The sequence below is a fragment of the Phyllopteryx taeniolatus genome, chromosome 13, assembly GCF_024500385.1.
Source record: "Phyllopteryx taeniolatus isolate TA_2022b chromosome 13, UOR_Ptae_1.2, whole genome shotgun sequence".
NCBI classification, from domain to species: domain Eukaryota; kingdom Metazoa; phylum Chordata; class Actinopteri; order Syngnathiformes; family Syngnathidae; genus Phyllopteryx; species Phyllopteryx taeniolatus.
Genome location: NC_084514.1, coordinates 5,894,010 through 5,918,946, shown reverse-complemented (window position 1 = coordinate 5,918,946; position 24,937 = coordinate 5,894,010). Strand labels below are relative to the sequence as shown.

General features: G+C 39.6%; 1 protein-coding gene across 2 annotated transcripts in view; it reads right to left on the bottom strand.

Moving 5' to 3' along the window:
• The window catches only part of asap3 (ArfGAP with SH3 domain, ankyrin repeat and PH domain 3), a 39,552-nt gene extending 15,030 nt beyond the window's left edge, over positions 1-24,522 (bottom strand). Inside the window, exons 1-12 of one of the 2 annotated variants that reach the window (XM_061793684.1) lie at positions 24,158-24,522; positions 15,260-15,332; positions 12,545-12,690; positions 10,045-10,119; positions 9,122-9,171; positions 8,447-8,564; positions 5,757-5,842; positions 5,397-5,472; positions 2,492-2,578; positions 1,779-1,888; positions 1,319-1,388; positions 1,049-1,136 (exon numbers count right to left, since the gene is read on the bottom strand). In XM_061793684.1, coding sequence (XP_061649668.1) covers positions 1,049-1,136; positions 1,319-1,388; positions 1,779-1,888; positions 2,492-2,578; positions 5,397-5,472; positions 5,757-5,842; positions 8,447-8,564; positions 9,122-9,171; positions 10,045-10,119; positions 12,545-12,690; positions 15,260-15,332; positions 24,158-24,283 — 1,105 coding nt within the window. In that variant the 5' untranslated portion in view covers positions 24,284-24,522. The remainder of the gene's footprint in view (positions 1-1,048; positions 1,137-1,318; positions 1,389-1,778; positions 1,889-2,491; positions 2,579-5,396; positions 5,473-5,756; positions 5,843-8,446; positions 8,565-9,121; positions 9,172-10,044; positions 10,120-12,544; positions 12,691-15,259; positions 15,333-24,157) is intronic. The other variant, XM_061793683.1, reaches the window with a different exon arrangement.
• Between the last annotated feature and the right edge of the window lie 415 nt (positions 24,523-24,937).

Here is a 24,937-nt window from a genome sequence, read left to right as displayed (position 1 = left end):
TCTTTGTCGCGTAAGAATGCAAAAGCTAGTTTATTTTTAGCCTTGTCATGTGTCTTGTTGCGCAGTATTGTAGCTATCTGACAGCCAATAAAGAGTTTTCAAAATTGTTGGTGAAAAAAACATGTCGTCAGTGTGGGACTATTTTGCGGTGTCTCAGACAAACAACACGTAAGTTATTTGCAGTCTGTGCATAACTGAAGTACGTCGTGGGGAACGTCATCTAAATGCTTCAACACAACAAATTTGATTGAGCACCTGAAGAATGTACACGAGGAGCATGCCGCCTTCAAGCAATGCAGCGTGGGGGGAAAAAAAGAAAAAGAACTGTCAAACGGACTCGAACTCTGGACAACACCCGTCCATATAGCCGGGACAGTGAGAAAGTTAGACTAAGCATGTCATTAACAGTATGTATGAAAGTAATTTAATTGCAATAAAGTAATTTAATTACAGTTAGTTAGCACCCATTATTTCTGTCAGTTGTAATGTTGATTGGACCTAAACTTATGTCAGTGGCCAATCCTTGAATGCCCTGTAGAGGTCATTGGTGTTTTAACTTTTGTCTAAAATGCTAGAGAATAATTTGAACTGGGGCGGATGGGCTACAGCACCCCCGCAACCCTTGTGAGGATAAGCTGTACAGAAAATGGATGGATGGATGGATGGATACAGTATACAGTACACAAGTACATACAATAAATGAACACGTCATGTAAATAGACACATTGCTCCATCTTGTGATCAGATCGGTGATTGTTTTTTTTTTTTTAAACTTGCTGATCGGTGATCGGCCCCAAGAATCCTGATCGTGTAAAGCCTAGTAAATACATTTGAATCACTTCTCCAACACCAAATTATGCAAGTTTAACATACAGGTTTATGCTTTGTTTTATTTCTCCACCAAACGAGCAAACAATTCAGACAGAATTTCTCTTGTTACTACACTTTTTACTACTTTTTCATAGGAAAAACCATGAAAATTCACATATTTTCAAGAATTTCAAGAATGCCAAGCAAGTCATGGTCAAGGGTCAAAGATAAAACTCACGAGTAACTAGGTCAAAGGCTCTGCGGTCCTCCGGGTTCGGTCGCACCTGACAGGTCAGGAGATTGAGCTTGGCCGGTGGTCGATTGATCTGAACACAAACACACAGATATAATATATATATATATATATATATATATATATATATATATATATATATATATATATATTTTTTTTTTTTATTCTCATGTGCTGCTGTAAAAACAGAATTCCACCACTGACGGTGTAATAAAGGCTTATTCTGTTGCATTCTATTGTATTGGTGGTCCTCACCGTGCTGTGAGAGATGGTAAGGCAGCCAAATTTGACTCCACATTTCCTCTTCTGCCACACTTTTCTGATCCTGTAGGTGAAAAAATGACAAGCATTAGTGACGAGCCCTTTCCGAGCCTAACTTTTCAAACCTTAAAAACGCACCATAAACATGGAAACCCCTAGTATGCATGGTGTGTGTGTGTGTGTGTATGTGCGCACGTGTGTGTTTCCAAAAGCTGGATCCACTCAACAAAACCACTTAGCCCGCAAAAAGTAAGAGGAGGGGCCCCTGTTTGAATCTTCTTGTCAGGGTAATGGAAACCAGCTGAGGGGGGAACCAAGTATGAGACCCCCTTATCCTCCCCCATCATCACAAGCACCACAACCTCCCCCTTCTTGTTCCATGCACTCATCTCTGTGCTCTAACATCTATTCTATATGAGAGAAAATTTACACCAGGTGATGATCTTTTACTCACCCGTCACTCTTTTTGAGTAAGAAACCCGACTTCTCAGTCCCGTACTGCTTGTTGCCCTGTGGCTGGTGGATGCTGTAGCCGTTGCCCGAGTTCTTCCTGTTTAGATATTCCTGGCACAAAAAAATAAAAATAACATTTCTGATTCTTTCACACACACAAAACTGCTTTCATCCACACACACAATGATGAAAATGAAAATTCAAATTGCTCACAGTGGAGCTAGTGGCTCCATTTAGGATGCAATCGGATGAAAGTTCAACTTTCAAAGTTCAAGACCAATGAAAATAGCCCAAATGACCCTAAAATGGCTGCTTCAAACCAAAATGACACACTTCCTGTGTCTTTTCAGTCATGGTTTTATAAGACTTTTTTGTGGCTCAACTCATGATATACATGTTTCTACAGGAAACTGACTTTGGGGCCGATGTTTTTTTCTTTCTTTTTAACCCAGCCAATTTTAGGAGGTTATGGCAGCAACCATCACTAAACTTAACTTTTCACAAGAATGAACAAGCAAACATAATTTGGGAATTTTTGCATATGGGAAAGCACTTAAAATGTCCATTTATTTAGCCGAACAATAATAACGGCAAAGAAGCAAAGCAATTTCAAGATGGCCTTCGCACTCCCGCGTTCTAAAAATCTTGACGCAAATGTCTCGAAACAGTTTGTGATTTATGCTGAGGAATGTGCTATTAACTTTCCAGATTTACCTCTTTGCCGTCCACTTGCAGGAGCAAGCGAAGAGAATCCCTCAGCTGAGTGAGTTGTTTGACTTCCTCGTCCTGGTCTAGTCGTACCTACCACAAAATCAAAAGAAAACAAAACAGATGAACAGAGAAACAAATGAACAAACGTAACAGTTGAGCTAGCATTTATTCGTCTGTGACAATCACACAGAATCCAGTGAAGTGGGATATTGCCACGTTAGACAATTAGATGCGTGTATAAAATAATCAATACTCAGAAAACGACGACTGCTTTAGACAACACAATAGGGACAAAAAGTGATGTCAGGTGTGTGTTGAAAGCAACTGTCTCTACAATAATTACCTGAATGTATGAAGCCGCATTGGCTGTGTGAACGCACAGTGAGTGAGTTTTATGATGAATACTGAAGCATTTTACCTCAGACAAAAACGTTTTATTGCTTGGTTGTTTTTTTTCTACGTATTCCCCGTTCACTATTTACAAATTCTCCTATTTGCATTTTTTCTGCTGAACCTATTCTCATCTATTTGCTAAAAACTCACCTATTTGCGTTTTTGTGCTCTTTCTGAAACAACCTTAAGGTACCACAAGATTGCGTCAAAGCCATGTCTAAATAATAAAATAGGACATCTGTGTCGGCGGCATGGTGGCTGACACATCGGCCTCTGGGTTCGAATCCGGGCTAATGCCTTCCTGTGTGCAGTTCGCATGTACTCTCTGTGCTTGCGTGGGTTTTCTCCATGTAATCCCAATTCCTCCCAGATTCCAACAACATGCTTTTTAGGTTAGGTTGGGCTAAATTGCCCCTAGGTGAGAATGTGAGTGTGTGAATGCTTGTTTGTCTATATGTGCCCTGTGATTGGATGGCAACCAGTCCAGGGTGTAGCGAGTCTTTTGCCTGAAGTCAGTTGGAATAGGCTTCAGTTCTTCCGTGACCCGAGTGAGGATCGGCGATACAAAAAATGGACGGATGGATGGATACCATGGTGTCAAAGAACTCTTTTGAATTGGTTCATCTCGCCACAGAAACAAGCTTTGTATGTTGGGGTTGAACTACATTTAGCCTGGGTTGTTAGTGGAAACTACGGAGCGTCTTATGTACGTCTATGCGCACTTTCGATCCATTTTCTTTTTTAGATAAAATAGTCTGTAAGCCATTTATTTTAGGGTAATGTTGTCAGATGAGATTCTGATTCTGAACTGTTCTGTGTTCATAGTTTTTGGTCTATATACAATCAAAACCATTACTATGGGCAATTATCAACTTTTTTGGGGTGCATCAGTTAGTCACAGTTTTTAGCAAGTCATGGTCCTTCACCCAGTGAGGAGAGATTACTGCACTGTAATGACAGTATGATTGTATAAAATCTTGATTTTGAGGGTGGGGAGGTAGCTCAGGACTTAGGAGCTTTGAGTCACAATCCTAGTATCACAGACCAGACTTAGAACCAGGGTGTGTAGTACTCAGAGGTCATGCTTTTCTTCCCCCAAAAGACAAGCAAACAACAGTGAGTCATTCACTGTGCAACATGATTTAAAGACATCAATACTTTTCCCAAGACGGATGCAGACAACTGACACAGTGTCCTCTGGAAGCTGGAATACGAGTCTGAGTGAAGACGCGTTCTGTCGACTGTGCCAAACCAGAAAAGCATGCAACCTTATAACCTTTTCTTTTTTTGTGTGTGCCATCCATCGCGCTAGGGCAGGTCTGAGCAGAGCGGAACAAGTCGAGAGTGTTTGGAGGAAAAGTGTGATGGAAGCTTTCGTTTTCATGGTGTGCTAACAGGGGAAATATGTCTTCCAATAACATTGTCTGCTTGTGCTTGCAGAGGAAGAGTTTTGGCTTGTTGCGGAAAAGAAACAGTGGAAACAGTTCATTTTGAGGTTTTAAAACTGAATGTGATTCATTGTGGGGGGAAAAAAATTATTATGCTCAAATTGGGTGAATGCTGAGACAAGCCTTTCTTACCATAGTGAAAAACAGTGGGTGGTTGACACACCCCCTAATTTTTTTTGGGAATAATTAGCAATTAATAGTTACTGTATATACAAGTAAATATACAACCAATTATGATCCCAAAACAGTTTAACATCATATCAAACTCATTTTACATTAGCCTTAAAAATAAATGGCTAACTAAATTCTCCGTAATGTCCACTAACAACCCAGGCTAAACTTAGCTTCTCCCAGACATACAAAGCCTGTCTCACCCAAAAGGAAAAGAAGAAGAAGAAGAAGAAGATTATGAATCCCACTGAGCTCTAGGAAGTCCTTGCTAAATTGCTTGTGGGAGTCACAATAACGTCTCAACTGATTCCTGACCTCACAAGTACGGCACTAATGTTAGTTGTTATATGCAAAGGACAAAGAGTATATGACTGCGAGTATTGTTATATTGTCTGTCTACAGGTGTTGCCGAACCATTTAGTTTCAATCCGTTACATAAAGAGTTAAAGCGCCGCAACATAGATGCTAATTAGCATTAGCATTAAGCTAGCAGAGGCTTTGGCTGTTTTCAATACACAAAGTGTATTTCTCTTGGTTTTATGTTGAGTGGCATGTTGAAGCCTCTTTTTTGATGAATTTCTCACGATTTGCCAAACTGCTCCTTATTGTAAAGTGTGTTGACTTAAGTTCACAACTGCTCGTATCTTGAAAAATTGGGTAATTCGTATCTCAAGGCACCACTGTATGACATTAACACAAAAAGATGACATGTAAGTTATGGTGAAAAATAATAGGACTTTGCATCCAATCAGGTAGCGCTAACAAGATCCCTCTGCTGATCACGTGCTACGATATGCTGTGATGTGCTAGCCAGTGTTACAGTCCTCAATCGATTTCGTTCTTCAGCATTTCACGGGGTAAAAAGAAAAGACATGCACAAAGCGACTGTTTATTACCGTGTGAACCGAGGAAGCCAGTTTCTCCACAAAGGGAGCAATATTTTCTGCAGCTTTCAGCCCATCCTGAAAGAAACTGAGAGCAGAAGTGGTGGGAGTGGTGGTGAAGAAAGGCTGAGTCATGGTGTCACTTCAGTCCAAACAACATCACACGCTCAAACAGTCCGCTTCCAACCACTGGTATGGCTCCAATTGGCAAAATGGTTAACCAACAGCAGAAAAAAACAATGTACTAATGTAATTTTTTTATGCCAAAAAGAACAAAAAAATATTTGTCACCCCCCCCCCCCCCCCCCCCCACTTATGTGACACCCAGCTTTCCATATATGGAAAGTACACAAGCCAGAGAAAAAAGCTGACCTGAGCTGGGCCTGGAAGAACTTTATGAGGCTCTGGAGGAGATCCGGGCCTTGACGGACCTTCAGCTCCTGGATCTTCAAAAGGTACTGGAAACATAGAAAAACTGTTAAACTTTTACATTTTGACTCATAATTGCACTTTTTTCATGTTTAATTACAGTCGTTTAAATACCATGGCAGAATTTGTAAGCTGTGCACAATTCTTTCAAGAAAGCATGAGGGATCAGGCAAAACACATTTGTTTGCATTTTAATGGTATTCAAATTGAACTGTCAGGCATTTCAGAATAACACAATGATTAAACAAAACAGAAATGATAAAAATTAGATCGACCCTGTTCAATTTTCCCCCATATGTTTATGGGTACAACTGAACCTCAAATGCTATTTAATGGATCACACAAAAAAAATTCTTAAAAATTATAAACACACCTATACCTAAACGCACAGCAGGAGTGCATAAAATAACAATCAACTCACTTCATAACAACCAGTACTTCGGCAGATAGTCAACATTTCTGCCACCCCCCCAAAAAGAGTCTTAGCACATCTAGACATAATATAACAATACTCACTCGCATATATTCTTTATTCTCTGAGAAGAATGACAAATATTACTGAGGCTAACTGAGGAGCATGTCTGTGTTATACTGCCCCCAGATGGCCAATGCGCACACACCAGAAGGAGCAGCACAATGTCGGATGACATGTGACAATGTTGGATTGAAGTGTGAATTGAAATGTGGCAAAATTGTTGAATTCTTTACATTTTATTTAATTATGTCATTAGTGTATGATTTCATAGAGTACAACATTATAGAGTGCTATTTTTCTTGTTGCTCCTAAATTGCTGGGTTTTTTGGGGTTTTTTTTGCGGGGAGGCTGTAACGGAGTAATGGCATTTCCATTCATTTCAAAGGGGAAAGATGATTTGAGATATGGGTGTTCTGTCACGAATGAAATAAACTCGTATTTCGAGGCACCACTCTTGTATTAGCTGTAAAATTGTGTTATATTCGCTTGTGAATGGATAAAGCTATGCGGCCGGCCACAGTCAGTCAAATCTGTCAAAAATCATTAGGCACACCTTTGCCTGCTGTATGGAAAGTAATTGTATTATCTTTAAATCCAAAGGAAGACTGACACAAATCATAAAGATCTCATGAGTTTGTGCAGATAAAGTGTGTGTATGTTTTTTTCCAGTGGGTGGAAGCAATGACTTCATTGTGTTGTGTTTGTGAGAGACAACACGCGCACATAGGCAGCAGCGGTCGTGTGGAGCAGCTTGCAACAAGTAGAAATTCCACTTTCCACTTGACCCGCCTTCTCACGTCAACAACCGCTGTCAATCAGCGGTAGAAGGTGGAGGATAGACAAACAGAAGTAGAGCACAAACAACTCTTATTACATTAAAAACATCATACATATATGGCGTAAAATGTATCTTTGCCTATATAATCTATCGACAGACAGACTGACAGCTAGATATATATATACAATATATTTATTCTTGAGGTTGTAGTTTGCAGTACTGCAATATTTTGTTGGCAAGATATTGATCCAAATATTTTCATATGCAATACATTAGATTGTGCAGGTGTACCTAATTTTGTGACATGTTTTTTGGTATGTTTTCTTGGAACAAATAATGACGATTCATCCGTTCTGGGGTCAAACTTCCAATTTATGTTACATTTTGGCATTGTTCATTGGTATAAAAGTGACTAAGAAGTTACTTTTGTGCAAAAGAGTACTCGGGGCAGCACTGAAAAAATAATGGCAGTAGTAATACAACAAAAATAAAGTCTTGCTTAAAATATGACTTTGACTTTAAATTCATAAGATTTCCACTGTTTTTTTTTCAATAAAATATGACCGTAATCTCGCAGTTTTATAAATTTTTGTCACACATGTTTTTTTTTTTTATTTCAATATACCTTTTATCTAAAAACATATACGCCTTTTCAACTAAAGAAACATGACTTTTTATCTGGAAACATCCCCTTTTATGTTGAAAAAATATGTATTTTATCTTTAAAAAAAATGCTACTTTTTATTTAAAATAAATGTGACTTTATTTTGAAACATACAAAATCTTAAACAAAAAAATGTAAATTTTACTCTGACTATATTACCTTTTTTCATGAAATATTACATATGACTGGAATAAACCGAAAAAACAACAAATTCTTACAAGATTATTGGCCTAATACCCCTTCATAACTTTTGTGAATTTTATAACTTAAAACAATATAATAAATCGCCAACCTCCCTTTTATTTGCTCAAGATTTTATTTTTAAACCTCTTGCATTTCAAAATAAGTTTAACCGTAGTGCTTATAATAGGAAGGACAAAGAAAGGCTTTACTATTTTTTTGAAGCACAAATTGACTTAGACTGTATGATAATTGCGCTTTATTTAGTTTAAACATTTTGGATTATATTTTCTTTTAAATCTTCCAATTCATATTTTTAAGGATCCACTGTTGGTCTTTTTTAACATTTTGACATACTTGATACTGTATGTTTGCCCACTCAGGTCACCGCCCCCCGGCCCCCCACATATTTTCCCCATAAAACAAGTTGGAAGCCTCTTTTGGAAGCATTTTAAAAGAAAGGAAGACCACCCATGCAGATGGGGGTAAAGACCACTTCAGGTATGTGCAAGGTGTTGTTGGTGCTGGCAACTCACCTCGCACATCTGTAGCTGGAAGGTCCTCCTCTCCCTCTCCATGTCCTCCCCTCCGTCCGATCCCTCCGTCCGAATGAGCTGTCTGCTCTTTTCCCTGCGGTCCTTCTCCAATTTTGCTCTAATGTAGATGAGTAACAGTAAAATTTGGTATGGAATCAATAAAGTGTACATTTAAAGTCAATAGGGAGTAGAAGTATAGAAAGACGGAAGGGACATTGCAATAGAAACGATGTACTTGTATCATCTCGAAAATAATGCTACTGTATGATGTTGTTAGCTCTTTCATGGACAAAGCGATGCTAAAACTCCTATGTCACTTGAATGCTTTTTCAAAATTAACAGCTCCACCTTAGTCTGCTCCAATGAAAGCAATGTGCTTAGATTATGCATAAAATAAAACTATGCTGTTGTTAGCTCATGAACCAAAATGCTAACGTTATGCTACTAATCAACTAACCAGGCCTACTGTATCTGTGGGGCTAGCAAGCTCAGCTAGCCTAAAGGCTAAGTTTTTCTTTTTATTCACGTGTTGTTAATTTATGTGTTTTATGATCAGTTTATGTACAGTAAATGTCGATGTCAGGACAATACAGGATATATTTTACAAAGTGTGAGGAATTTCTTTGAAAAACCCGCCTGAAGTAAATGAGGCATATGGTGTATGACAATAGTTACATTTTTAAGTCGTACTCTTTCCAGCTCCTCTCCATCTGTTTCTTCAGCTCCTAAGGAAAACACAAGTGAACGTACCACGTTAATAATAAATAAAAATAAATACTGTACACAGTGTCACTGTAATTCAGCTAACACTTAACTCGTCTGCTATCTGGCTAAACCGGCTTCCGCCAGCTACCGCTAATCTGCTGTTGTAATAATACACAGGAACAGTCGCTTACAGAAGTATGAGGTCACTCTTTTGCTCGTTGGTTGCCACAACGACCCTTACAATCAGACAATAAGCAGTTTATATCTGCTTGGAACATTGTTTTTTTCCATTTGTCTGTATAAACAGTTTTATATTAATAGGTGACGATGGGGAAAGGCAGTCAAACTAAAGTTTGTTGAGGACATGGTTGCATTTTGATGGTTTGGATTTAGACTTTCTACCGAACAATTATCTTCATAAAGAGAATATCTTCGCATCGATGTGTGTTTTTTATGTGTAATTACCAGTCTATAGTTTTATATTTCATTATAGTTTTACTTTTATACCGGATATATATATTTTTTTAAATCATGGGTAGTTATCCTTCCAAAGATGTTCCCATTCAAATGTAAATGTAATTAGTTGTTCGTAATTTATTTTCAAATTATTATGATTAGAAAAAAAATAATTGGGGGGGGGGGGGCGTATTATTTTTAAATAATTGTATAAACTACAAAAATTTAAGATAAAAAATTGCCATTTACCATGTTTAATCAAATTGTATTATGCTTTGCTAACTGTATGTGTTTGATTGCTGGCATTTGTCCTTTTTGTTATCAAGATCACTCATTTTGGAGGAAACATGTTGAAGCCTCCTCAAGTGTTCTTGTTCCATTGGAGTTCATTTAAATGGGAGAGGGTTTAACATTTGTTGGGAGAACCTTTCACTCACCAATCTGCTGTCGCGCAGCTCTGATTTCAGCACATTTTCCAAAGGGAAGGCCATGATGTTGTTGAGGTTCTGCACCTGGAACGTGTCAAACCGCAAGACAGGCAGGATATATTAGGTTTTCAACTTTGTGTATGTGTGTTTGTGCACGTGTGTATGTGTGTGACAATGGGGTTCATTAGCGGTCACACTCTAAGGCTGGCCTGGCCAACCCGCGGCTCGCGAGCCTCATGCGGCTCTTTAACTAGTTTCATGCGGCTCTTCAGGAGCTGTCACATGACATGCGTCAAAAATGCTTGGCTGGCGCTGTCATTCACTCCCCCTACAGCTAGATGGCACACTGACCATGTAAGCCTGTTTGAGTGACGTCAAACGAGCGACGAGAGAATCGTTGGTGTGACATCATTTGTGTTGTAAACAATTTCCGTCAAGTTACCTCTTGAAATGGCAGGGAAAAAAAGCACAGCCAAACGAAAATATGAAGAAGAACACAGGACGTTTTTGCCAGAGTGGGAGAGATTATATTTTTTTGTTAAACGTAATGGCAAGCCGATCTGCCTTATATGTCACGCAGCATTAGCGCATTTCAAAGCTTCAAATCTTCAGCGTCACTTAAGCTCACTCCACCCTAACATCGAACAGGAATTTCCAAAAGGGACTGAACTTCGCAAGAACAAGTTGGTCGCTTTGAAAAGCACGGCAGAAAATCAGGTGCAGTTTTGCAAAAAATTTACAAAACACTCGGGAGACCGTAACGCTTGCATCATATCAGCTGGCTTGGAAGCCAGACTGTTTGAAAGCCCCGCTCGTCACAGATGAGGCTGCGGCTGAGTTGGAGATGATCGACCTTTGTGAGGAGGATCAACTGAAAGCTGTTTTAAGGGAAGGGACCGTTGAGTTCTGGAAAAGTGTGCCAATTGAAAAATACCCCAACATCAAACGAGCTGCGCTTAAGATACTGTCCATGTTTGGGTCAACGTACGTCTGCGAGTCTGTGTTTTCTACCCTGAAACATGTGAAATCAAAGCATCGATCTGTTCTGACTGACACTCATTTTAAAGAATTGCTTAGAGTGGCAACAACAGAATACAAGCCAGATTTGAAGAAGATTGTTCAAGATAAGGAATGCGAGAAGTCTCACTAAGCAGCATAGTAAGAGAAAGATGTTATTGAAAATTATTCTATTATTGTTTGTGGACTTGCTTGAACTGAGAGTTTGTGTGTGTGAGACAGTGTACACAATGTTAACTGTTGAAAATTACTGATATTATCATGTTGGTGTGGTTATTTTCATTAGATCTGGCTGAGCAGAGGTCTGTGTATGCGCGCATACATGATTAAAAGATGATGTTCATGTGTACCCGTGTATGTGGCTCTTTGCAGTAACACAGAAAAAAAAGTGGCTCTTAGTCTCTGACTAGTTGGCCACCCCTGCTCTAAGGGGAAAAAAAGACATAACAGGGCCACAGACTGCCCCATAATGGTTGCATTTTGCCCCTAAAAGACAGTACGAATGCATTTTTGATCTCCTCTTGCATGTGCGACCAGTAAATTAGCCTTTTTTTTTTAAATTAATTATTTTTTTGTTGCTGACAACCTTCATACTTCAGCCCAGTTGTGAATGATGATCCTGGTTTGCCGACCGATATTAACTCCAAAAGAAGAAGAAAGGGGACAAACACCAAAGATGAAGAAGGCAATGCGTGTGAGAGCGGGGGGGGGGGGGGGCGAATGACCACTGTAATTGGCTAATGTGTGAAAAGAGGCGGGTATTAAAACAAAATTTTCCTGATAGTATTAACTTTACATTTTTACTATGTAAGATATTTGTTTAATCGATGGAATAATCGATAGAATAACTGATTCTAAAAATATTCCATAGCTGAAGCCCTACGCCCCAGCCAAACCATTTTAAAATAATTATTACTATATACATTGCACTTTTCAGGCACACAAAGAAGTGCAAGTAAACCAGTAAACGAGGCAATTCACCGCCAAGCTTTTGAATTAGGAAGCTGTTGCATAACCCAGTGTGCTATTGGGACTGTCTATGGGAGTCTTTCAGCAGACTTCTTTACCAGCAAGGTGACATAAAAAAGACAAAAACCTGTTTAAACCTTCCCATTCATTTCTCTTTGAGCCCGGGACTGACACACATGAGCAAGGGAGTGTGCGTGCGTGCGTGCGTGTGTGTGTGTGATTGAGTGCTCTCGTCCGTGTGTGTGTTTGTGCGAATCACTCATGGAGGCCTGCTCTCAATTAAAATCGCCATAGAAACAATCCGTAGGAGGCTTCCATGTGAAGCTGTCTTACTTCTGCGGACACACTTCCACTTTAATTTGAGCAAACGACTAATGACTATGTTTGCAGCTGTAATGTCCTACAACCTGCAGCTCACCTGCCAACATGTTATCTACGTGATTCATTTCTTCTCTAAAGTGTCAACCTAACCTTATGGAGTCATATTTAGAACCCCTCACCCCTCCTTCTCTTCTTTCCTTACCAGATTCTTGAGCAGGGCCGTGACTTCTCGGGTGAACACGGCCAGGTTGAGGAAGCCCGTGGAGACCTCGTTGTTGTCCTGGCTCAGGTGGCTGTTGCCCAGCCTCTCCAGGACTTCAGTGTATTGCTCCTTGGCTTCGATGTGAGCTGCAAGAATGAATATGCTGTCATTCCAACGAGCATGTGGGTTCCATTAGTTGCGTTTAAAAAAAAAAAAAAAAAAAGCCATCTTAAAAAGGCCTGGATTTAATAAAGGAAAGTGGATATAGAAAGTGAAAGGTTTTTCTGACGAGACAATGATGAATTATTTTTCAACAAATATTGTACAGTAAACTCTAACCTGCATGAAACAAAAAGAAACAAATCTGTTAGGGGAAAAATGTAAACAAAAAAAAAAGAATGTGGAGGGAACTAGAGCTTTTGATTATTTTTTTTGTACAACTTACCGTCATCAGCTTTGGATGAACTAAACTACATTTTTTATTATGGATAGCTATCTTTCCGAGGATGTTCCCATTATTATTATTAATAATAAATAACAATAATGCATTCGACTTACATAGCGCTTTTCAAGGAACTTGGACGCTTTACAATTGCACACATTATTCATTCACTCCACAGTCGAACCCAAGTAGTGGTAGCCATAGCTGCCCTGGGGCAGTCTGACGGAAGCGCGGCTGCCATTCTGCGCCTACGGCCCCTCCGACCACCACCAAAAATCCAAACATATTCATTGCATCCAATAAACTCTTTATACAATGTTAACCTTAAATTATGAGGAAAATTACTTTACTTGACCTTGCTGTTCCAATACTTTTGGAGGAGACTGTATATATCATGTACATTACCTACGTGCCAACATAGAAAAAGTAAAACGACATAGTTCATAACTAATCATGTAATATCCCTCCAGTAGACGGAGGTGGGGTTGGCAGTGTCTCAACTGCATGAGACAGGACAGCCCCCCGCCCAAGCACCATCTGCTTTGAACAGGGCCAGTTAGAGAGGGTGATAAATGTGCTGTAATTCTTGATCCTTGGCACATTTTGATTGCTTTTGTTGTGGCTGCATGGTGGCTAAAAGTATAGAAGACAATTTTTCTGTTGATACACATTCACACATCAACTTGGCAGTCCTATACTTTGAGGTTTATGCGACCAGAAAGGGAATACTAGATGGCGTATATGGGTGTGTTTTTGAGCATGTGAGCCAGGAACGGCTTGAAGATCAGTGCAGAAGGGGGTTAATGCAGGGGGGTAAGTGACGCATAGTGTTGATGTACGATTTCCTCGGGAGTGATTAAAGAGCGAAAAAACAATGGTAGAAGGCGGACGCTTACGATCACCCCTCTCCTTCGACTACACTTTTTACTGTATGCTTGCCTAAATTCTGGACAGCAGATTTCTGACTCACTCACTTCTGGCTCGGAATGGGAAGTTTAGAGGAACGTCAAGCGTATATTTCCTCGGAGCTGGTACACGTTTCGCGATGAAACACACACACACACACACACACACGCACACACTTGCAACACGATTACTCAATGCTAACAGAATCACATGCTGTTTGCACGTTGGCCTCTTAATGAATGCAAACACATTCATTTATACTGTACAACCCGCATGCATGCAGTAATGACTTTAATTACCACCTAAGGCAACAGGTGTCAAACTCAAGGCCCGGGGGGCCAGATCTGGCCTGCCGCCTCATTTTATGTGGCTCGCAAATACAAATCATGTGCACCAACTTCCATGATTCTTGCTCAAATCTGTACCAAAATTTTACATTTTCATATGTAATAAATAGTTGCGTTGAGATATTTTTTTTTTGTTACCAAAGCTCTTTTTACAAACTATTTCCCTTGAATTCTGATTTCAAAACTAGTTCTCCATCAATTTGCTGTGCATATGTAATATGATGAGACAATTAAACAATTACATGGTTTCACAGTCATAATGGCCCTCTGAGGGAAACCTGAACTAGAATGTGGCCCATGACAAAAATTAATTTTATGCCTTGACGTAAGGATTTATCAATGGTTTATCAACAACAACAGCTTGCCAAAGCTTAAAACAGTCCAGAGAACTGTCTGTCGCCACAACATTTGCTCAGGTTCCCATAGAAACATACACCTATTGGTATTTGAAGGATCATGGGGGAAATCTTGAAATGGTGAAAGAGTGAAACAGCATAAGAATGGCCATACATACTGCACCTAAGGAATATACTGTAAAGTCATACCGAAGTTAGAGGGTGCCTTGATACAGGCATGAGATATGGAAATGTAAAAACAAGTGCCTACAAAAATACTTTGGCTTTTCTCTGAAACATTTTTTTTAAGAATTACTCATCCTTTTATGAATTTAATCCATTTTTAAAAGTTTTATAATACTATAACTAAAGTGATGCATGCAGTTTGGTCAAAATTTACCAAAAATAAACAATTTGTAAGGTAGTGTTGACCTTGGCTATCTGCCACAGTTTCATTAAATGTCATCAAACATTTCATTTCCTCTCTATTGCAAATTAAATCACCTCAGACAGCTAGTTGCACCACTGGAGGTCAAGAATGAAATTTTCTGATTCACCCTCAGTCAGCAGAAATGATAAGTGCAGTGTCAACATCTATAAAACAGGCGGATAAAGTCTGGCCACCACGTGAGAAAGTGACGACGTTAAAAGCGTTGGCGGTGAACTTTGAACACAACACACTTACTGATTCCGGAGTTGTGGATGGCTTTGATCATCTTCTTCATCTTTTGGAGAGTCAGGTGATCCATCTCCAGTGACTGTAAGACCAACACAACAATGGGACATTAGAATTCCATCCTTGAGGTGACCCATTTAGGAAGTACAGATTGAAATGACTTTGCAGCCACAACATCCATCCATCCATTTTCTGAGCCGCCTATCCTCACTTCAATTAACCTAGCATGCATGTTTTGGGGATGTGGGAGGAAACCGGAGTGCCCGGAGAAAACCCATGCAGGCACGGGGAGAACCTGCAAACTCCACACAGGCGGGGCCGGGGATTGAACCCCGGTCCTCAGAACTGTGAGACAGATGCTCTAACCAGTCGCTCACCGTGCCAGCCACAACATCAGGTTCACAAAATAATACAATCATTTGTACAGATAATACAGTCGTTTTTCAAAGTGGTTAAATAATGTATGCAACAGAAGCCTGCAGATGGCTGGAGATGTGATTTATTGTTCTCAAATTTGTAGTGGAACTGTGTGACGCTTCAGCCCATGTCACGGTTGCATTTTCCAGCTAATAAACCACATCTATAGTCATCTGCAGGCTTCAAGTTTAAATTATTTTCACTTGACATTGAATTGTTATTTCCTTGCAAAATACGGTTTAATATTATTCCAACAATCGGTTTGATCAAATAAAGCCCCCCCCATCTGCAGTTGAGTAAATTAATACAGCTGGCAACTATTTGAAAGCCAGTATATATATATATATATATATATATATATATATATAAATATATATATATCTATCCATCCATCCATTTTCCGAGCCGCTTCTCCTCACTAGGGTCGCGGGCGTGCTGGAGCCTATCCCAGCTATCATCGGAAGGAGGCGGGGTACACCCTGAACTGGTTGCCAGCCAATCGCAGGGCACATACAAACAAACAACCATTTGCACTCACATTCACACCTACAGGCAATTTAGAGTCTCCAATTCAAGCATGTTTTTTGGGATGTGGGAGGAAACCGGAGTGCCCGGAGAAAACCCACGCAGACACGGGGAGAACATGGAAACTCCACAAAGGCGGGGCCGGGGTTTGACGCTCTAACCAGTCGGCCACCGTGCCTCTATATATGTGTGTATATGTGTGTGTGTGTGTGTGTGTATATATATATATATATATATATATATATATGTATGTATGTATATATATGTATATGTATATATATATATGTATATGTATATATATATATATATATGTGTATACTTGCAGTCAGTAATGAAAAGGATTCCCAAAGTGTGACTTAAGAAGATAAGAAGACAACCCGTTAGCAAACATGTCAGTCATCTACCTTCATGCATGACTAGAAATAATTCCAGCGTACATACTGTCACCTGTCTGGCTCGCCTAAAGTTTCTTTTACATGGATGCTAACATTTATATTGTAACTCCTTTAGAAATTACAATTCAAAACACACCCAAGAGTCAGCTAAGGTTACCTTAGAGTGTATATCCCAAAGTATCAGCTTGCATGTTTGTCATGTTCTGAGAGGCCCTCTATGGAAACTTGACACTCAAAATGCAAACAAGCCATTCATCCATTTTGTGACGTTTATCCAGAGTCCAACCTCGGTGGTCCCTCCAGCTCCTCCAGGGGGAGACACGCAGGGGTCCCGCCCCTTTCATACTACCTGTGCAAACCAGCATTTTTATAGCTTTTCCCATACGTCACATTTCTTTGGAAACAACACCGGATTGAGCATTTTTTTTTCTGGGGGTAGTATCAAAGCCAGGATGTTACTTGTGTGTAAGGGAAATTTGCAGTGCCGGGCCAGGAATGTGAAGTTTAATAACTGACACACCCACCCTTGCTGTGTTCAGTGTAAAATGCCCAAATTTTGCGGTACAATGAGTTTATCGCAGGGGATACATTCCACATCCACTGGAATAGGTGAAACTCTGCAATACGATTCTTTTTTTAACAAATTTACCACTTCAAGACACTTTCAATACATTTCCACTTGTTAAAACACATGGTAAATTAATTTCAACAAAATTTACAAGCATTACAAGTATAGAAAAAAACGTACTTATTGTAGTGTCTCTGTTACATATGTGCCTTGAGGAGGCGGGGCCTGGTGGGCTGGCGTGGGACTTCGGCGCGTAGGTGTGTGAGTGTCTGCGCGTGAGCTGTGACCGACAGCAGCCCCCGTGTGAGTGCGCCCAGTTTCCTCTTTGTATTTTACTGATGATTTGGCGTTCAATAAACGGCTGAAAAGTGCATCTGCAACTGTGGTTCTCCTTTCCCACATACGAGCACATTATAGTCAGTAAGTATACGCCAAAAACTCACAACAATCAAAAATAAAATATTCACCTTGTCTGGATCATTAAGAGTGGAACTAGACAATTTTGCCAAGGCATTCTGTTATATTGTATATGTAAAAACTGCATTAAGCTTTTTGCTCACTTGACATAGTTTGAGAAGTAAGTCACTTAATTCCCCCACCCCCCCCCACCCCCCACTCTACAATACAATACAGATGATGAGTGCATACTGGGTATGCTGTATCTTATGTTTAGCGTTAAAGCAAATATTAAGTCCTCACCCCATGAGAATCGATAAAGAATCAGAACGATTAAGTTGTATCAATAATGGTAAACTGGCACCTCGGTGACGTAACAGTAGATTTATTCACCTCTCCGTTTAAGATAGAACTCGAAGCATAGTGACATCAGACAGTTGCTTTCAAAACAAAGGGGTTTGGTCACACCAAATGCCTGATTGTATCTCAGAATCAGGCAAAGTCCAGGATTTACTGCAACACCCCCCCCCCCCCCCCCCCCACCCACCAGGCCACCACTTATATGGCCTGTGTTTAAGGGATTTCGGTTTCTTCTAAACAAAACAACCAAACTTGTTTACCCGACCTCACACAGACTCGCTTTTCCGCTGATCCAGACACGAGGCTCTGCTCCGCCTCTACCTACCACCAGAAACAGCTTTAATGAGGCAGAAATTTCAGACCTAACAGAGACTCTGTGTTGTTAGGTGGTGCCGTTTACACGCCCTCGCTCACTTTTGGTCAAGTTCACTCCCACTTCTCTAGTCTCCACACCCGTCAAGCGTGGGTCCACTAATTAAAAGGCTGAATGGATGCTGTGAGATGTGACTCAGTGAATGGGAAAGTGATTAACACTGAGCGTGGAGACGGGACTGGTGGTGGCAAAGGAAAAACACAGAGGTAACAAACCATACAGTGTTTATATGTTTGGTTAAAATATGTGGGGACAAGCATGTGCCATCACTTAGTGCAATTTTTCTGTCCTTGTGGATTAATTCAAGCCTGTCTGGTTATTTCTATGATGCAATGTAAGAAGTAACCTGTGGGAAGAATGATCGCCAGGGAACTGTAATGCGCTCTAGATCGGAAGGCTCACAAAAGTCAAGGAAACGCTACCTTAGTTTTTTTAACTGAGTTCAAATACATACTAAAACTAAATAATTTCTTGTATGTTAATCTTTTTTTATATTTTCTATGGCTTTTTTTTTTTTTTTTACATTTTTGTTTTAAATTGTTACAAATAAAAAGGTGACTGAAAGGGATAAAAGTTAAAGTGCTTGAGCCTGGATTGGAAATTTCAAACTAGTCAATAGAACTGTACCTTCATTTTGAAGTGAACCAAAGCACATACTGAAACTAAATATTTTTTTTGTTTATTTTTATGAAATAAATACTTTATAAAGGGATTAAACTGAAGTGTATTGTGCTTGACCCCGGATCGGCACTAGTCAATCAACAGGAACTTAAAGGGTGCCCGAGTATTTACGCCTATTGAAATAAAAAATATATATATTTGGTTCTTAATAAATAATTAAAATATAACTGAAAAAACATATAAGGGATTAATATCAGCCCACTGACACGTTGATGAAGGGTATTAAAAAGACAATCTGTCTGACAAGGATTTTACACGTCACACCAGATGGCACAATGCAATTTGAGTTTGGCTGGTTATTTTTATGAATAATAAGTGGTGGGGGGAACAATCGGCAGGGAGGTGGACCATGCTTAAGCCTAGATCGGAGCACTCAGACGCGTTCATCTAACTGAAAACAAAATAATGGTAGTTTTTAAAGGGGTAGTTTGCAAGTTAAATAAAAAATTAAATAAAACACTTTTTGTTCAGATTTGCTAAAACTGTAAGTATAACCTGACAGTAGTTTAGTGGCGTTACATTCAAATCTTGCTAGTAGTTTTAATGCCGCAAACTTCCACGTTAATGTTCATTTCATATTTTTGTAATCACGGTATTAAAAGTACAAATGCATACTTAATGAATTGAAAAAAGGATCGTCATTTTAGACATTTGAAGGGGATTCAAAAGATATTTTGGGATAAAACCTGGCAGCACAAGCAGTTGCTGTGTTTCCTTAAAAAGTGACATCGTCAACTACTGGCCTGGCATACATATGACAGCTTTGAGTAGTAAATAACTTATCATTTACTGAAGCTCGTGTAGGGTGATATTAATCTCTTTTACACATCATGTAAAAGCCGGCAGAATTGGTGCGACAAAGTCGACGCAGCAATATTCCGCCTTTGCTGGGTTCTGTGTACAAGACAGACATAATAATTTTGCAGGATCTCTGTATGAAAGAGGCTATAGTCAGGGCCAGTGCACAAGCGGGTTTAATATTTCAACACCAACCGCAACGTGATCTGCACGTCGCGGGCGCGATGACGCCCTTGCGAAAACTTACTATGCAGTATTCTATTTCAACATTACCAAAAGATCTCCTTTCAAGAGCAGATGCTTGAAATGACAGCAGCACTTTGTGTACGTTATATTTATAGGAACAAATAACCTCCGTCATCATGTAGTAAGGAGGTTAGGGTTAGGAAGCAGGCTGCGAAGCGCACATGGGGGAGGGAGAAGCGGGAAGGAGTTGCCTAACCCTGCAAACCACAATTATGTCCACATGCTACCCGCTCACCGTTAATCCACATATCCCGAACTAAATATACACACTATATGGAAGACGGTACCTTTAACATACAGTATGTACGCTTGAGCTGCTATTTTTATGGGCATAAAAAGTGTGCACTGATACTCTTTGCAAAAAATATATTCCCTCATGTGTGCTCCAGTAACATCTGCTGTGATGTTCTTGCTGACACATCAGCACTGCAATGACGTCGAGAAACTTTCGGAGTTGATTCCTTGTTTTTTCACAAGAAAAGGACAGGAAGGACTAACTGGTGTGGATTATTTGCTTTATGGCAAAGTTCACAGCAGCCTTCATGTGTCTCTTCCGTCGCCCGAGTAGCTTCGGAAAAACAGCGTTTAGACTAACATACACAGGGGAAAAAAACAGGCCTTAAAGCTAAAATGCGAGATAAATACTGTATATCCATCTATATTGTATTTCTACGACGGCTTCAGGCAAGAGGCGGGATCTGGAATGATCACCTGTCAATCACTGAAGATCATCAATGAGCCTAACATACTGTACCAGTTTCTTTATAAACAAATGGCAATTTGGATTCAATTATCGCACAGTAACGTGTTTTGTAACATCAAAGACCATTTAGTCATCAATAAACATCTTTTTTTAAAGAATTTACAGACTTCAATGAACCTACCAGGGTTTTGTAAACGAAGGCAATTTAGTGTTCTGTGAATATCACATACGTTTGTGTAAATATTGACTATTTTAACTTCTCAATGGACTTAAAATATGTAATTTGGCAACCACAAAGACAGTTTAGCGTGGCTTTTGTAAATACTAAGACTATTGGAGATTTTGAGTCCTTAATTAACCTAAAATATTTTTTGGGGCACCATCAAAGACAGTGGCACATGTTCAATCAGCCATGAATTTACTTGTCTTCAATTAACCTAACATAATTGTTGATGAATGCTTGATAAATTGATTATGCTAACAAATGTTTTTGTGATCACGTCAATTTTGAGTCGTCAATAAAACTAACGCCAAAGACAGTATCCCTTCTTCAAAGTGGTTGAGTCCTCAAACACACTAAAATCTATCTTTTGGGCATCATTAAAGTGGAGCATTTTCAATCGGACGTGACTTTGTCTTCAATTAACCAAACATTGTTTACAAACATTCAAGACCATTTCTAGTCCTTGACTATAGTAAAATACATCATTTTATAGACAGTTTAGACACTTCAATAAACCTGACATGTATGTTTTTGAAATGCAGGAGGAATCGAGAGTACCCAAGAAAACCCTCGAAGCCACAGGGAGAACATGCCGCCTCCACACAGGGAGGCTGAAGCCTAGACTCAAACCCAGAACCTTGGAACTTTGAAGCAGATGTGCTAACCAATCGTACAGCATGCTGCTGTGAACCTAACATGTTAGTAAAAATGGAAGACTATTGAAAGTCCTCAGTTACTCAAAGATTATTATAAACATCAAAGAAAACGTAGTCTTCAATGAACATTATGTTAGTAAACATTAGAACAGGGGTGTCAAACTTTTTGTCACGGGCCACATTGTAGTTTCGGTTTCCACATAAATGTTTCATTGCCTCATCATAGTACTACATACAGACAACAAATTGATGGAAAACAAGTTTTGAAAGCAGATGTCAAGAATAGTAGTTTGTTCAACTATTGTTACTGTAAAGAGCATTTTGGTTACAAAAAAAAATGCTTAAAATATGTCAATCCAATTGTTTTTTTTACCTAGGACAATTTGAAATTTTGGTACAGATTTGAGCAAGAATCATGGAATTTGACAGACATGGTTTGTTTTGCGGCAGGGTGTTCGACTGGTTAGAGCGTAAGCCTCACAGTTCTGAGGACTGGGGTTCAATCCCCGGCCCCGCCTGTGTGGAGTTTGCATGTTCTCCCCGTGGCTGCGTGGGTTTTCTCCGGGCGCTCTGGTTTCCTCCCACATCCCAAAAACATGCATGAATTGGAGACTCTAAATTGCCCGTAGGTGTGAATGTGAGTGCGAATGGTTGTTTGTTTGTATGTGCCCTGCGACTGGCTGGCAACCAGTTCAGGGTGTACCCCGCCTCCTGCCCAATGATAGCTGGGATAGGCTCCAGCACGCCCGCGACCCTAGTGAGGAGAAGCGGCTCAGAAAATGGATGGATGGATGGATGGTTTGTTTTCGCAGGCCATATAAAATGATGTGGCGGACCGGATCTGGCCCCCGGGCCTTGAGTTTGACCTGTCCATTAGAATCAACTGAATCTTCAATAGAATCCTTCAAAACATGTATCTTTTTGTAAATATTTAAATCAATTTAACATCTTTGATGAACTGTGCAGCCCATTTTATTTCAAATCCTCAAATACATCATTTTGTACACAATATAGTATTTAATGAACTTCAGATTTCGTAAACATCAAAGACAATTGGTTGCCGGTTAACTTCTTGTTTGTATACACTGGTCAAGTCCTCCACGGCTCTAAATATACAATACATTTGGCAAACAATTTAGCCTGCAATGAACCTAACCTAATGTTTTGTCAACATTGGAGGAGCTAATAGAGTCTTTAAAAAAACTAACAAATGTTTTTGTAAACATTTTAATCGGTTTAAGTCGTTCAATGATCCGAACACGGATGTTTGTAAACATTGAAGACCATTTCAAGTAATCAGTTACCCTAAAATACATCTTTTTGTAAACAATTTAAAGTATTTAATGAGCCTAGCATGCAGGTTTTCTACACATCCAATACAATGTAGTTGTCAGTTAATTTCTTGACCATGTCAAGTCCTCAATCACTCTAGATCTTTTTTTATTATTATTTAGACTCTTGAAAGAACCTGAAATGTAGATTTTGTATACAAATACAATTTAATTATCGGTGAAAAAACATTTGAAGTCCTCACTGACTTTAAATATATATCTTTTTGTAAACAATTTCATCTTCAATGAACACAACATGCAGGTTTGTAAACCTCAAAAGCAACGATGTCAGTGAATTTAAGTCCTCAATGCCTGTACAATAAATGTTTTTGTGAATAATTTAGCCTCAAAATCAAAGACAATGTAGTCGTCAATGAACTTAACATTTATGTTTGCAAGAATCGAAACCCATTTCAACTCCTCAATGAATTTGAATATATGTCTTCTTGTAAACAACAGCCTTTAATGAACCTAAGGTGCAGGTTTTGTGAACACTGAAGACAATTTAGTCATCATAGAACCTCACATTCTTGTTGGTGAAAAATTGAAATCCAGTTCAACAACTCAATGACTAGTAAATATATACACTTTTGTAAACAATGTATTTTTGAATCATACATGCTTTTGTAGACCCTTTGTGAGGGTGTTGAAAAATAAAATTGTACCTGCCTTCTCTTGAAAAGTAAATCTACTCTCATATACATTACATTTAAGGGTGTAAGTTTGACACTGGATTTTTACTGTTCCACTTTTTTAACACTGGAAAAGCTACCAAAACAATGACTTTGGAGCCCAATAATGCACCCAATGTGGCACATTATAGCAGTGATTCCCAACCTTTATTGCGCCAAGGCAGATATTTTACATTTGGAAAATCTCACGGCACACCAACAAACAGAAATGTCACTAAAAGTGGATACACAAGTCAATTATACACTTAGTGCCATCTAATAAAAGAGCATGTATTTGTTCTGTCTGTCTATATGTCGCTGGCGTAGATGGGTGAACAAAGAGACATTATTTTTTGTAAATAAATAATATTCTGACCAATTAAGTGAAATTTGATAATTGAGCTCTCACGGCACACTGGTTGGGAATCACTGTATTAGAGCACATTTGGGGGGATAAGCAATAAGTAGGCCAGTCTAAAGGTGAATACTGCACGGAAGTCAAACACAAGGCACGCCGCAGGTAAACGCCTCCTCTCAGGCTCTCCCTGGGCCGAGGTCACTCACCTCCTCCACGGCGGACACGGTGCTCCTGCAGTCGTTCATTTTGGCCTGAAAGGTGGACGTGGCCGGCGACGACAGATCCTCATTGGTCAGAACCACAAAGTCCGAAATGCTGATCCTCTCCGGCATGTTTGCCTCCAAGGTTTTCCCAAAGTAAACTCAGCAAAATATAAAATCACCGCGTTGTGGCAAACGACGCAAAGCTTGGGCGCACGCAGTTAATTCCCACTGGAAGCCAGAGAGTAAAAGTGTCCCCCCCCCCAAAAAAAAAAAAGAAACGAAGTGTCCTCGATTGCGCTGAGAGGGGAGAGTGTGTGACTCTGACGCTATTGTGCGCCACACTGACTGAAAGGACGAGGAAGAGGAGGGAGAACGGGGGAGGGAGCCAACGCAATCGTCACGTGGGAATGTTTTCGTGGCACTCCAAGTTTACGAGTCCATTTCTCACCTCTCATCTACAAAGCAAACGCCATCGAATACTAGCGTGCGTGTGTGGTTTCCATGGTAACGCGGCTGTACGCTCAGCATCAGACAAAATATTAAGTAAACCTAATTTGACGCAAGGTTCCCATAAAAATCTGCCTTTTGTAAATATATGGTAGACAACCTATTTCCAAAATATTGCCGAATAAATCCTTTACGATTAAATAAAGTTGAAATTGATGTCAATACTGATTGAACTCAAGTATTACTCTGCAGTAACAGGGTTGCAAATCAATGCTAATGTTGCGTGCATGCTAGCTGTATTAGCTGCTAATCTGCTATGCTAACTGGTGAAGAACA